The 11,934-nt window shown below is 61.9% G+C and overlaps 2 protein-coding genes across 4 annotated transcripts; both read right to left on the bottom strand.

Moving 5' to 3' along the window:
• Positions 1-231: 231 nt before the first annotated feature.
• SNRNP27 (small nuclear ribonucleoprotein U4/U6.U5 subunit 27) lies at positions 232-2,729 on the bottom strand. Of its 3 annotated transcripts, none has more exons than XM_015648773.1 (6): positions 2,536-2,729; positions 1,808-1,928; positions 1,388-1,497; positions 1,194-1,273; positions 1,036-1,100; positions 232-543 (listed from the first exon to the last, which is right to left on the bottom strand). In XM_015648773.1, the coding sequence occupies exons 1-6, from the start codon at positions 2,570-2,572 to the stop codon at positions 489-491; spliced, it is 468 nt and encodes a 155-aa protein (XP_015504259.1). In that variant the 5' UTR covers positions 2,573-2,729; the 3' UTR covers positions 232-488. The 3 variants fall into 3 exon arrangements, with proteins under 3 accessions (XP_015504259.1, XP_015504258.1, XP_033375315.1); XM_015648772.3 differs by having other exon boundaries at positions 1,388-1,500; positions 2,536-2,721; XM_033519424.1 differs by lacking the exon at positions 1,036-1,100 and having other exon boundaries at positions 1,388-1,500; positions 2,536-2,725.
• A 519-nt stretch (positions 2,730-3,248) lies between these two features.
• On the bottom strand, positions 3,249-11,928 carry ADD2 (adducin 2). The gene is made up of 14 exons (XM_015648738.1): positions 11,836-11,928; positions 10,821-10,959; positions 10,132-10,283; positions 9,731-9,811; positions 9,505-9,654; positions 8,860-9,003; positions 8,679-8,777; positions 8,170-8,349; positions 7,826-8,083; positions 7,446-7,565; positions 7,272-7,361; positions 6,661-6,811; positions 6,491-6,580; positions 3,249-5,685 (listed from the first exon to the last, which is right to left on the bottom strand). Exons 1-14 carry the CDS (start codon positions 11,875-11,877, stop codon positions 5,387-5,389), a joined length of 1,995 nt encoding a protein of 664 aa, XP_015504224.1. The 5' UTR covers positions 11,878-11,928; the 3' UTR covers positions 3,249-5,386.
• Between the last annotated feature and the right edge of the window lie 6 nt (positions 11,929-11,934).

Consider the following 11,934-nt stretch of genomic DNA (forward strand, 5'->3'; position numbering starts at 1 on the left):
GACAGGGACAGGGACCCCCGGGATGGGGACAGGGACCCCCGGGAACGGGAACCCCCCGGACAGGGACCAAAGTGATAATGGGGTGAGGTTGAGGGAGGAAGAACGACCCCCCTGCCGAGCACCTTCGGTTTCAGCTCAAACGGGGCCCTACGGGATCGAGCTGATCTGCATCAATCCCAAGGATTTGTGGGAGGGGGAATTGAATCCTACTTTATTTCTGAATTATAAAAATTAAAGGAAAAAATACATCTGGGGTTTTATTAACAGGGAAACACACCAAAAAACAGGGAGAACACAGCAAAATCCCAGCCAGAAACTGACTTTTGTTGTAAAAAAAATAATAACAGAAGTTTGGGAGATGGAAACTCCTGATGGCTCCGGCCATGGAAGTTGTTGGGAATAACACCAATTCCAAATCCAGCATCAGAGCTCTCCCAGGAGAGTGCAGGGAAGTGAAATTCTTCCGTGGTGGGAGTCATGTCCCAGTGTCAGGCGATGAAATCCAGGGGCCTGTTGAATCCTCCTTTTCTGTTCATGTATTGCCTGGGTGAGGACAGAGCCAGAGTCAGCCCTGGGATCCAGGGAAATCAGGAGAAAAGAACTGGGGGAGGCTCAGTGGCTACAGGGGAAGCCAATTCCCCATGGATTTGACCAAAAAAGGGGCAGGGAGGCTTCTGGTGAGGATCAGCTCTGACTGTGTGAGGATGCCAGGTTCCCATCAGAAAGGGAGCAGAATTGACAAACTGGGTGTTTTTTGGGAATAAAACAGGTGAACAGCGTCACTTCCTGCTGCTCTGATCCTGTTCAGGCCTCACTGGGCACATCCCACCTCTTCCTAACGTGCTCCCCACTCCTCATCCTCCTGAATTCTCTGTTCCCAGGGGGATCTGGAGAACTCTCACCTCTGCTTTTCAGTCTAAACCTCACCAAATTTCTGTTTTCCCCAGGCCTGGAAGCTGGACCACTGTGAGACAGCAGCCAGAGTTACATCACAAAATAAAATCTTCTTTCTATCCCAAAGGAGGGGACACACACCTGTACTTCCTCTTCTGGGACACATTGATGGCGTAGGCATTGGCAGCGCCATCCACCTTCTTCCCCTGAGGAGAAACGTCCCAAAATCTCATGGATTACCCCCAAACAGGGCAGGTGACACCGCAGAGCCCCTGGAGTGGCCTCTGGTCTGTGCTCACCTTGGTGGTATCGAAGGAGGCAAAACCCATCATCTTCATCATCTCGATCTCCTCCTCTGTCTTGCCCTGCAAATCTTCCTCTTTGGGAAGAGTCAGGGGTTGAGCAAACACAGATGTTGGGATTCCCAATAATCTGGGTGGTCCTGGCCCTGCAGGGCATCTGGGAGTGTTCCAAGAGGAAAACTGCCCCTCACCTGTGATCTGCCGCTCCTTCTTGGAGTCCTTGAGCTCCTTCTTCTCCTCATCCCGACGCTCCTTGGGCCGCGCCGGTGACGAGGAGCTGGAGCGGTGCCGGCGTGGGGACCTGCTGGGGCACACGAGCTGGGGCTGCAGTTCCCACCTGCAATTCCCACCTGGGGCTCCCACTGTCCCTGGGTCACCCAGGATGCCCTCAGCTAGCTGTCCCCACCCCATGCTGGGGAATCCCCTCACCTGGATCATCCTGAATGTCCCTGCCACACCTGGATCATCCCTCCCCTCACCTGGATCTTCCTGAATGTCCCTGCCCTCATCTGGATCATCCCTGCCCTCACCTGGATCATCCTGAATGTCCCTGCCATCTCCTGGACCTTCCTGAATGTCCCTGCCCTCACCTGGATCATCCCTGCCCTCACCTGGATCGTCTCCGGTGCGGGGAGCGGGACCGGCTCCTCCTCCTGTCCCTGTCCCGGGACCGTGATCGCTCTCGCCGCCGCCTGTCCCTGTCCCGGGAAGCGGAGCGCGAGCGCCGGCGCTCTGCCCGGGGAAGGGTCAGCTCCTTCATCCCTGCCCGCTTCCCAAAGGAAATCCCACAGAAAATCCCAGCTCCGGAGTGGAGAACCCCGGGACAGCCCTTCCCACCCCTCCAGGACAGCTCTGGGCTCAGGGATCCCTCCGGGCACCCCCAGCAGTGAAAGAGCGGCTGGAAAAACCAGACCTGGAGCGGGGGAAATCATCCAGGGGGAAAATCACCCGGGGGGGAGCAGCCGGGAGGGGGTGATGGTCCCCAAAAACCTGAGGAACGGGGAGGGAGGAGAGGAGAAGGATGGGGAGGGGGAGAAAAAGGAGAGGAGGAAAAAGAAGGAAGAGGAGAAGGATGAAGCCGAGGAGAAGGGAAAAAAAAAGGATGAGGAGGAAGAGGAGGATGAGGAAGGGAGTCTGCTCTACCCCAGAGTGAGGAACCGGGGCCCCCCCGCCCTGCAGGGTCTCAGTCCCCCCCTACCCCTGGCCCTTCCCCCGGATCTCCCCGGGCCCGGTTCCCCCGGTGTCCCCTGACCCTCCCCGGGTCCCCCATCCCACCCCGGTGTCCCCTGACCCTTCCCGGGGTCCCCCATCCCACCCCGGTTCCCCGGTGTCCCCTCACCCCGTCGCGGCGGTGACCGGGAGCGGCTGCGGCCCATGGCCGCCCCTCAGCCCCGCGCTGCCGCTGCCGGAGCGGGCCCGGGCCCGGAGCGGGGCCGGGGGGCAGACCCGGGGGGCAGAGCCTGAGGGGAGCGCTCAGAACCGCATGGGGACGCGGGGCCCCGCTCCCGCCGCTCGCCCTGGGAGCCCGCCCGGCCCGGAGAGCCACGGGAGGCCGGGGAGGAAGGGGAGGCCCGGGAGGAAGGGGCGGGCAGGGAGGCGGGCCCGGCTCCCTCAGCAGCCTCGATCCGAGCGCTCTGTGCTGCCCGGCCCGGCCCTTCCACGGCCCCGGCCCCGGTTCGGTTCAGGCAGGCGGGGCCGGGTCGGTGCCGGGCCGGGGAGCAGCCCGGAGCCCTGGGTCTGTGGCTGCGTTTGGCACCGGGGGGTTCAGGAGGGGCCTCTCTGAGAAGCCGCTGGAACCTTCCCGGTGTCCGGCGCACCCGGTGCCAGCGGCTCCGGGACTCCTGAGCACTGAATCGGGGAGTGCCATTCCCGAACCGTGACACCATGGTTCCTCATAGACATCCTCACCCTGAGCCCCATCCCTGTCCCATTCCCACCTCCGCTCCCATTCCCATTCCCATCCTCCATCCCCATCCCCATCCCAGCCTCACATCCCCATCCCCACACCCCCCATCCCCATCCCTCGCCCCTCAGTCTCCGAGCGCTACCGAGTGCCAAACACGGGGTTTATTTACACCGGCGTTCCACCCGCTCCCGGCCGCGATTGTCACACGCGGGGGGGACAGGACAGGTCACCCCCGGCCTCCTCCCGGTGCCACTCGGGCTCCAACACCCGCCCAGCACCGGGGCCTTCCTGGGCAGCCCCCGGTGGGAGGAGAGCCGCTGGCTCCCGCTGGACTCGCCCTTCCCTGTTGCCAACAAGGGATCAGCCCATGTTTTCCAGCAGAGGTGCGGATGTGGAGGCCCCAGATCAGGGATTTGTCCCCTCCCTGCCTTCCCCTGGGGACGCCCCCGCCCTGAGCCTCACCTGGGGCAGGGAGGTGGGGGAAGTACCCGAAGGGTGGTCCCGGGATGTGATCCTGGCTGTTTCCTTCCAGCCAGGACCCTCGTCATGGTGATGATGGTGGCACTGGAGCCTTCATCCCTTTCTACTTGAAACTCCCCAGAATTTCATGGAGGAGAAGCCCAGGGTCCCCTGCAAAGCCAGGGGCCCTTGGAAAAAAGGGTGACAAAGGCCCTGGGGACAGACCTCCAGGGACAAAGGGGTGACAAAACCCGGGGGAAGCCCCTGAGTTGGGCTGGGGTTGTGGCAGTGCTGGAACAGTGCTATGCTGTCACCAGGGAGGTGACAGAGCTGGCTCTGCTGCCCTGGGTCACCCAGGGGGAACAGGCCCAGGGACAAAAATGGCCTCAAAGAATCTGAAGATCAGTGGCAGTGAGGAACAGCCCCCCGTGACAAGGCTGGGGGCGCAGAGGGGGTTTAGGGGCTCAGTGTCCCCTTGGTGCTCCCCATCCTGCAGGAGTGGGCTGGGGACCTGTGGGGGGGACACTGGGCAGGGAAAAGGCTCTTCCCAAAATCCAGGCTCAGGCTGTCCATGGGGCTCTGGCAAGATCCCTGTCTGGGGCCTCTCTGCTGTCTCCTGCACCCCAATCCCTGCCTGCACCCCCTTATTCCATGGGCTTCCTGCTCTTCCAGATGGATCCAGCCCGCAGGAGCTGTCTCACAGCAGTGAGGTTTGAAACCACAGTGATGGGAAAATCCTGCTGGGCTGAGGGAAGCCCGAACAGGCTTCTGGAGCATTCCAGACCTCCTGGACAGGGCTCCATGGGTGCAGGAAGGCTCAGGGCGAGCACCCCGAGAAATCGGGAGGATGTGGGGCTGATCCCATTGATTTATCCCCAAATCCCAGCCCTGGAATGGCTGTGGGGAACATCAGCATGGCTGGGGCTCTTCCCGGGAAGGGGCTGGCCAGGAGTTTGTAACGCTGGGAGGGAAGGGAACGCCAGGAAGGGTTGAACTTGTGCTGGGAATCCAGAGCTGGGAAAAGCAGGGAGCCGGCGTGGACGGGGTCACTGTGAGCGGAGGCCGGCGGGAATTGGCAGCGTGTGTTCATCCCGAAGTAGCACTTAGTGAGTGAGTTTTGCTTAGTTTTAAATAACACAGACAATTCCCGGAGGTTTGTTTCCCTATTTTCCCAGGTGCAGGTCGTGCAGTGAGGTGGGGGCTTTTCCAGTGGTGGGAAATCCCGCTGCTCTTCCTTGGGTGGGGAAAACACAGGGTAGGAGTACCAGGAGAAGGGGATGAAGTGGTTCTTTAGCCCAAGGAGAGGAAGATTACAATCTGGGAAGGAAAAAACCTCAGCTTCTCCTTCAGGAAAAGCAATCCCCCGCCTTCAGCTCAATCCCGTTCTCCTGGTGAAGCAACGGACAGTTTTCCCTGGGGATGAAGCCAGCGCCGTTCCAGCAGAGCTTGAGACAGAAGGTGAAGAAAATAATCACAAAACACCTTTTTCTTCCTCAGATCAAGCAGAACTGGGCTCTGGTGGAAAAAACCCAACCCTCGGCCCCTGGTGGGGAGAGGCTGGAGCCCAGGAGGGAAAGGGGGGGAAGATGCAGCAGGAATTCCCCCAAACGGGGACCAGAGGCTCTCTAAGCTCGGTGACCGCCTCCAGAGGCGGGTGACAAGGGGGATGAGGTGCCTTGTGCCAGGAGGACCTGGAAAACAGCCGGATTCCAGGGGTTTTGGGCCGCGCCTCGGCCAGACGCACGAGGCAGGAGCTGCCCCGGCGCTCCCGGGCTCAGAGATCCCAGGGGTTCCCAGGATGGCCACGCACGAGGCCTTGGGAGACTCAGGATTCGATCTTTTCCTTCTTTTTGCCTTTTTTCAGGAACGATGGGGTCCGGAATTTCTTCTTCTTTTTGGAGGGTGATTTGGAGGGTGAACCATCCGGGGACACGGGGTTGCTGGTCACCGTCTCCTTCTCCTTGGGGGCGTCCTGGTCAGTGTTGGTGGTTGTCCGGTCCGTCCCCCCTTTTCCAAGGTTTTCCTCAGTGCTTTGCTCTTCATCCTTCCCGTTCACCACCGCTGGTGGCTCCTTCTTGGCAGTGGAATCAGGGGGGGCTTGGCCACCATCGGCCTTCTTATCACCTTGGGGAAGGGAGAGGGAGCAGGGAATGAGGGCAGCAGCCTCCGTGTTGTGGGGGTGGTTTAACCCCCCGAATGTCCAGTGGGGCCTGGGCAGGAGCAGGATTTGGCCTCCATGAGTGGAGAACGTTGGGATTTGATCCTGTCCTGCTGCAGGCACCGCTTCCTTGAGCCGCCCCCCTCCCTGCCCCTGCGGGACAAGCGATGTGGGATGGAGAGCCGGGAAGAGGCAGCAGGAAAAGCAGGAAGCAACAACAAGGAGGGATTCCCAAGGGATTTCCTAAGGAATTTGCCCCGAGTGGGGCTGGAGTGGGCCATGGAGACTGGATCCCCCCGAGCCCGTGTCCCTCGTCCGGGGTGGCCTCTCCGTACTTACTACGGCGCCAGGGATTCAGGGATAACTCCTTGGGTGACAGGCACACGGGGAGGAAAGAGAAAGGAGACGTTGTGGAGACAGACACAGACAGACAGACAGACACCACAGACACCATGGCAGAGCCAGCAGCCCCGAGCCGTGCCCCGGCACCCACTGTGGATGGGAACAGTGGGAACATCACGGAGCGTGAGGACAGGGATGGGGGACAGGGGTGTCCCCTGCACCCCACAAAGCCACCAGCAGATCCTCCTGCCGTGAATCCCCATCCACTTGGCCCCTGTGGATCGGGGACCCCCCGGGACAGGCGGGGGGACAAGAGGTGACAGCGAGCTGCGTCTCGGCACCGCCTGGCCACAGCAGCCCTTGTCCCCCCACTCCTGCTGCTCACCGGGACCCCACCCCTCGTTTTGGGGTGCTCATCACCCCACTCACCCTCGGTGGGCTCTGCAGGCTCCGGGGGCTCCGGAGGGAGTGCCTCTGTGGGGGGAGCCTCACTCTCCTCTGCTGCCGCGTCCCTCTCGCCTGCCACAGAGAGACACGCTGGCCCCGCGTCCCCTCCGTGCCACCCGGGGGGTTTGGGGGTTTTGGGGTGTCCCTCCTACCCTGCAGGCGCTTCTTCCTCTCCACCTCCTGCTTGTACTCCTCCAGCTCCTGGTCTGTGAGCTGGCTGAAGGGGTTGGGGGGCTCTGGCTCAGGGGGAGCCTCTTCCCGACCCTCCTTGGCCTCTGCGTCCCCCAGGTGGCTCTCGGTGGACTGAAACAGACCCCCAGAGTGGTGTCACCCCCCGGAGCAGTGTCAGCTCCCCCTGGAGAGATGTCACCCCCTCAGAGTGGTGTCACCCTCTGGAACCGTGTCAACACCCCCACACCCCACCCCAAGCAGTGTCAACCCCACTGGAGCAGTGTCCCCAGCTCTGAGCAGTGTCCCCAGCTCTGAGCAGTGTCCCCAGCTCTGAGCAGTGTCCCCTCTGCCCTTGGAGTGGTGTCACTGCCCCTGGACCTGTGGGATGCTGGGGAACCAGGGAAGGGCTTGGTTCTCTGGGGTGGGGGACTTGGGACTGGGCGTGTGGGGTGATGAGGGCTTGGGAAAAGAGGTGACATGGGGTGATATTGGCCTGGGGACATGGGGTGACACCGGGTGACACAGGCTGTGGGCAGGGGACACGGGGTGTCTGTCACAGGGCTGGGGACACAGGGGGACACAGGTGCCGTACGGGGCTGCGGCTCGTCTCGGCAATGACACTGGCCAGCAGCTGCGACTGGGGCCCGGCTGACTTCACGTCCTGGCGGTTTTGCTCCCGGATCTGTGGGTGAGGACAGGGATAAATCCCCCTCCGAGGACAGGGATAACCCACCCCGGGACCCCCCTGTCCCCCAGCCCACACCACCTTGTTGCGCATCTCCAGCACCTCCTGCGGGTCCGTGTAGAGCGGCACGAACTGGTTGGGGTTCTCGATGCGGATGGGGGTCCCACTGCTGCCCTTCTCCACCTCGTCTGCTCGCAGCCACTGCAAACCCAGCAAAAGTGTTTTGGGAAGCAGGAGACCCCGAGGACAGAAGGGGAACCCTGACAAATGGGACTTGTCAGAGGGGAGACCCTGATAAAGCTGATGGCACTCAGCCCCAGTAGGGTGGGGTGGTGGGATTTGGAAACAATCATTATTACAGGGTGAAGGTGGTCCCTAGGCCTCCTTACACCCCAGGATATATAACCAGGACACCCTCCACCTCCCTGGTTGTGGATGCCCAAGCCCCATCTGCCCCTCACCGTGGTCTTTGTCCTCTGGCCACCGGCGGTGCCCTGCTGCTCCTCGGCCAGGTTGACCCTGGTGTAGGTGTTGGGGGTGTTGAGCCACCTCGTCTTCTCCTTCTGCTGCTTCTGGGCGTGCTGGCGCAGGGCGGGGGTCCCGGCGGGCTCCTCCTCGAACACGAAGGCCGTCACGGTGGCGGGGATCAGCACGTCGCTCTTGGGCTTGCTCTTCTCCTGCACGAAGGGGTAGCGGTACGTGTAGCCCGTGCGGTATCCCTGGAAAAGCACAGAGAGGGGAGTCAGGCACGCAGGGATAAACCTGGGGGGGTCAGAGCGCGTTTTGGGTGGGTTTTGGCACTCACCAGGTTGTCCAACATCCTCATGAGGGCCTCGAACTCGTGCTCGCCCAGGCGGCTCTTGTGCAGGGGCCCGAAGGTGGTGCCGGCGCGGCGCACGGCGCCCAGGCCGTGGGGCACGCGCTGCTGCGCCCGCTCCAGCACAATCAGGTTCTCCGCGCCTCCCGCGCTCGCCAGAGCCGACACCTGCGGGACAGCGGGCACCCCTGAGCTGGGGACACCTGGGGACAGCCCCACAGCCACCCCGAGAGCCAGAGCTGGGGGAGTAACGGGGCTGAGAGCTGGCACAGATCTCATGGGATGGCTGCAAGGACCTGGCACAGCTCAGTGCATGGTCACTGGGATGGCTGCAAGGACCTGGCACAGCTCAGTGCATGGTCACTGGGACGGCTGCAAGGACCTGGCACAGCTCAGTGCATGGTCACTGGGATGGATGCAGAGATCCTGGCACATCTCAGTGAATGCTCCTGCAGTTTTTGGGTCCATCCACAGTTTATCACTGGCCTCACACTCACCTGGACCTCGCAGGCCGCCTGCAGGTGGAAGATGCTGTAGAAAGCCTCCTCGGCCGTGTCCCCCAGCGCCAGCACCCCGTGGTTCCGCAGCACCAGGATCTGCGGTGCCAGCGCGGGATGTCAGTGGGGCAGGCAGGGGATGATGGGGTGACCCCCCTGTCCCCCCCAGGAGTCCCCTCACCTTGCAGGTAGGCCCGAGGCACTTCTGGAGCTCCACACGGTCGGCCTCATCCTCCACCTCCCCGCGGAAGTCAAAGTAGGCGACGTCCCCCAGGAGAAGAGCGGCGCGGGAGATGGGCAGGAGCCCACAGCGCATGGCTGACACCTGGGCATGGTGGGGAACAGGGCAGGGGGCCAAGAAACCCCAACAGCCCCCAAAAACCCCCACAAAAAACCCAACCCTTCTCCAAAAAACCCATAACCCCCCCAAAAAATCACCCTAAAAATCCCCAACCCCATAAACCACTCCAACCCCACCAAATCCCTCCATAACCAACTCCCTAAATTTCCCCAAACTCTTCAACTCCCAGACTCCCAAAATGAACTGCCCCCAAAGAACCCCCCAAAAACCCCCCCATCATCCTGATCCTCCCAACACTTTGTGTTGCCCCCCAAAATTTCCCAAACCCCTTCAAACTCTCAAGGAACCCAAGTCCTTTCCAGTCCCCCCAAATCCCCCAACCCCTCCAAAACACCCTTCCATTCTCCCAAATCCCAGACCCAACCTCCCACACAGGCCCCCAAGTTCCCCTAACCCCCCCAAATCCCCCCAAACCAAGCTCCCAGAGAAGCCCCCATCTCGCCCAGCCCGGTTCCCGGCCCATACAGCGGCAGCAGCAGGGGTGTGCAGCCGCACGATGCAGCGGATGTCGGGGCGCGCGGCGTAGATCGCGGCGTGCAGGCTGAAGCTGCGGGCGTCGGGCGCGAAGCTGGTGCTGCCCTGCTCCACCACGGCCCCCAGCACGTTCACCTTCACCTGGGGGCCACAGGGGGCTCAGGGGGGGCTGCTCCCCCCCAGGCAGCCCCGGGGAGGGGGGAGGCAGGTGGCTCACCAGGCTGGCCGCTGTCACCTCGCTGCACGCCAGCCCCTGCGGGGCCACCAAGAAGTGCTCCTGCTCCTTGCTGACCCGCAGCTGCCACGGGGGAGAGTGGGATGAGAAACACCCCAAAAAATCCCCCAAATAAACACCCCCCATCTCTACAAGCCCAGCAGGTTCCAACTCCGCCACAAAAAAACACCAAACGCCTTAAAATCCCCCAAAAGAATCCTGAATAGCCTCAAAATCCTTTCCAGTCCTCCCATTCGCACTCTGCTGGTTTTGAGGTGCTCACTGGGTTAGGGTTAGGGTTTAATTGTGCCCAGCCTGTACATGTCCAGCAGCAAAAGACCCCTGACCCCCCCAAATCCCCCCAGGACAACCCCAGCCCCCTGTGGTGGTCTTGGCGTGCTCACGGTGACGGCGGCGTGTCCCAGCTGTGCCCAGCCGTACAGGTCCAGCAGCCGGTGGATGCTGCCCACCTTGCAGCGCATCAGCCGCTCGCCCTTGGCCAGTGCCGGCCCCTCCGTCCCGTGCAGGTCATTGATGGGGGTGACCGATGCCAGCCCTGGGGATCGGGGACCTCCCATCAGCGGTGGGACCCCCCAAGCCATGCGAGGTTCACCAGGGACGGGGGAGCACAGGGTTGTGGGAATGGGTTTGGTGGATCCAAAGGTTTGTTGGACATCGAGATTTGGTGGCCCCAAAAGCTCTGGGGGTCCCCAAAGCCTCAAAGGTTTGGTGGTCCCCCAGGTTTGATGGCCACAAAGATTTGGTGGTCCTCAAGGGGTTTGGGGGATCCCAGGGGCTGGGTGGCACCCCAAGATCCCAAAGAGCTGATGATTCCAAAGGTTTGGGAGTCACCAAGATCTCAGAAGTTTAGGGTCCCCCCAAAGGTTTTTGGGGTCTTCAAGGTCCCAAAGGTTTGGTGGTCCCAAATAATTTGATGCCCCTGAAGGTCCAAAGGTTTTTGTGTCCCCAGAGAAGATTCCAAGGTTGCAGAGATTTGGTGTCCCCCAAGGTTTTGGGGCTTACCCCACCACACCCCCCTCAATGAAACCCTTCATGAGCACCCCCAAACGGCCCCGTCCCCAGCCCCACGTACCCATGGGGGACGTGGGCAGGGCAGCAGGGGACGTGGTGGCCATGAAGTCAGCGATCTGCCGCAGCGCCCACACGTGTGACGAGTTGTTCCCCTTCTTCATCTGTTCCTGGATCAGGCTCTCCAGCTCCTCCCGGAAGGACTGCGGCACCGGGGACAGGGTGACAACAGGGTGGGTGGGACAGCTGGGGACATCGGGGCAGGGGCAGCACCGCAGGCTCGGTGGAAGTGGCACTATTGGCTTGGTGGCACTGCCAGCTTGGTGACACGGTGATGGTGGCACTGCTGACTTGGTGTCAGTGGTACCAACAGTTTGGTGGCTCACTGGTGGTGCCAGCGTCACCAGCTTGGTGGCAGCATCACCACTGGCTTGGTGGCACAGTGATGGTGGCGGTGACAGCATCACCACTGGCTTGGTGGCACAGTGATGGTGGCGGTGACAGCATCACCACTGGCTTGGTGGAACAGTGATGGTGGCAGTGAGAGCATCACCACTGGCTTGGTGGCAGTGACAGCATCACCGCTGGCTTGGTGGCACAGTGATGGTGGTGGTGACAGCATCACCGCTGGCTTGGTGGCACAGTGATGGTGGTGGTGACAGCATCACCACTGGCTTGGTGGCACAGTGGTGACGGTGGCATTACCATCTTGGTGTCAGTGACACCAGCGGCGCTGGCAGCTCTGTGGCAGCAGCGCCGTGGTGGCAGTGACATTGCCAGGTGGGGACATGCACCACCATGTGGTGACATCTATTAGCTTGGGGACAGGAGGGATGGGGCGGGGACAACAAAGGATGGGGCCAGGGACGAGAAAGCTGGGGCTTGGCGACAGGAGAGACGGGATTTGGGCCAGCAGGGATGGGTTGGGGGGCGTAAAGGAAGATGCTGGGGACACGAAGGACAGGGCTTGGGGACAGGTGGGACGGAGGTGGAGACAGGCGGGAGGGGGTTGGAGACAGGCGGGACGGGGACAAGAGAGGAGTTGGGGACACAGGGCTGGCGCGGGGCCGGGGGCTCACCGGGCTCTGCAGGATCATCGTCACCCGCTTCTTCTGCTCCATCAGGTTGAAGTCCTGGCGCAGGTCCCCGGCCCCGCTCCGCGCCCGCAGGAACTCGGG

This window comes from Parus major, chromosome 22, assembly GCF_001522545.3.
Source record: "Parus major isolate Abel chromosome 22, Parus_major1.1, whole genome shotgun sequence".
Classification (NCBI taxonomy): domain Eukaryota; kingdom Metazoa; phylum Chordata; class Aves; order Passeriformes; family Paridae; genus Parus; species Parus major.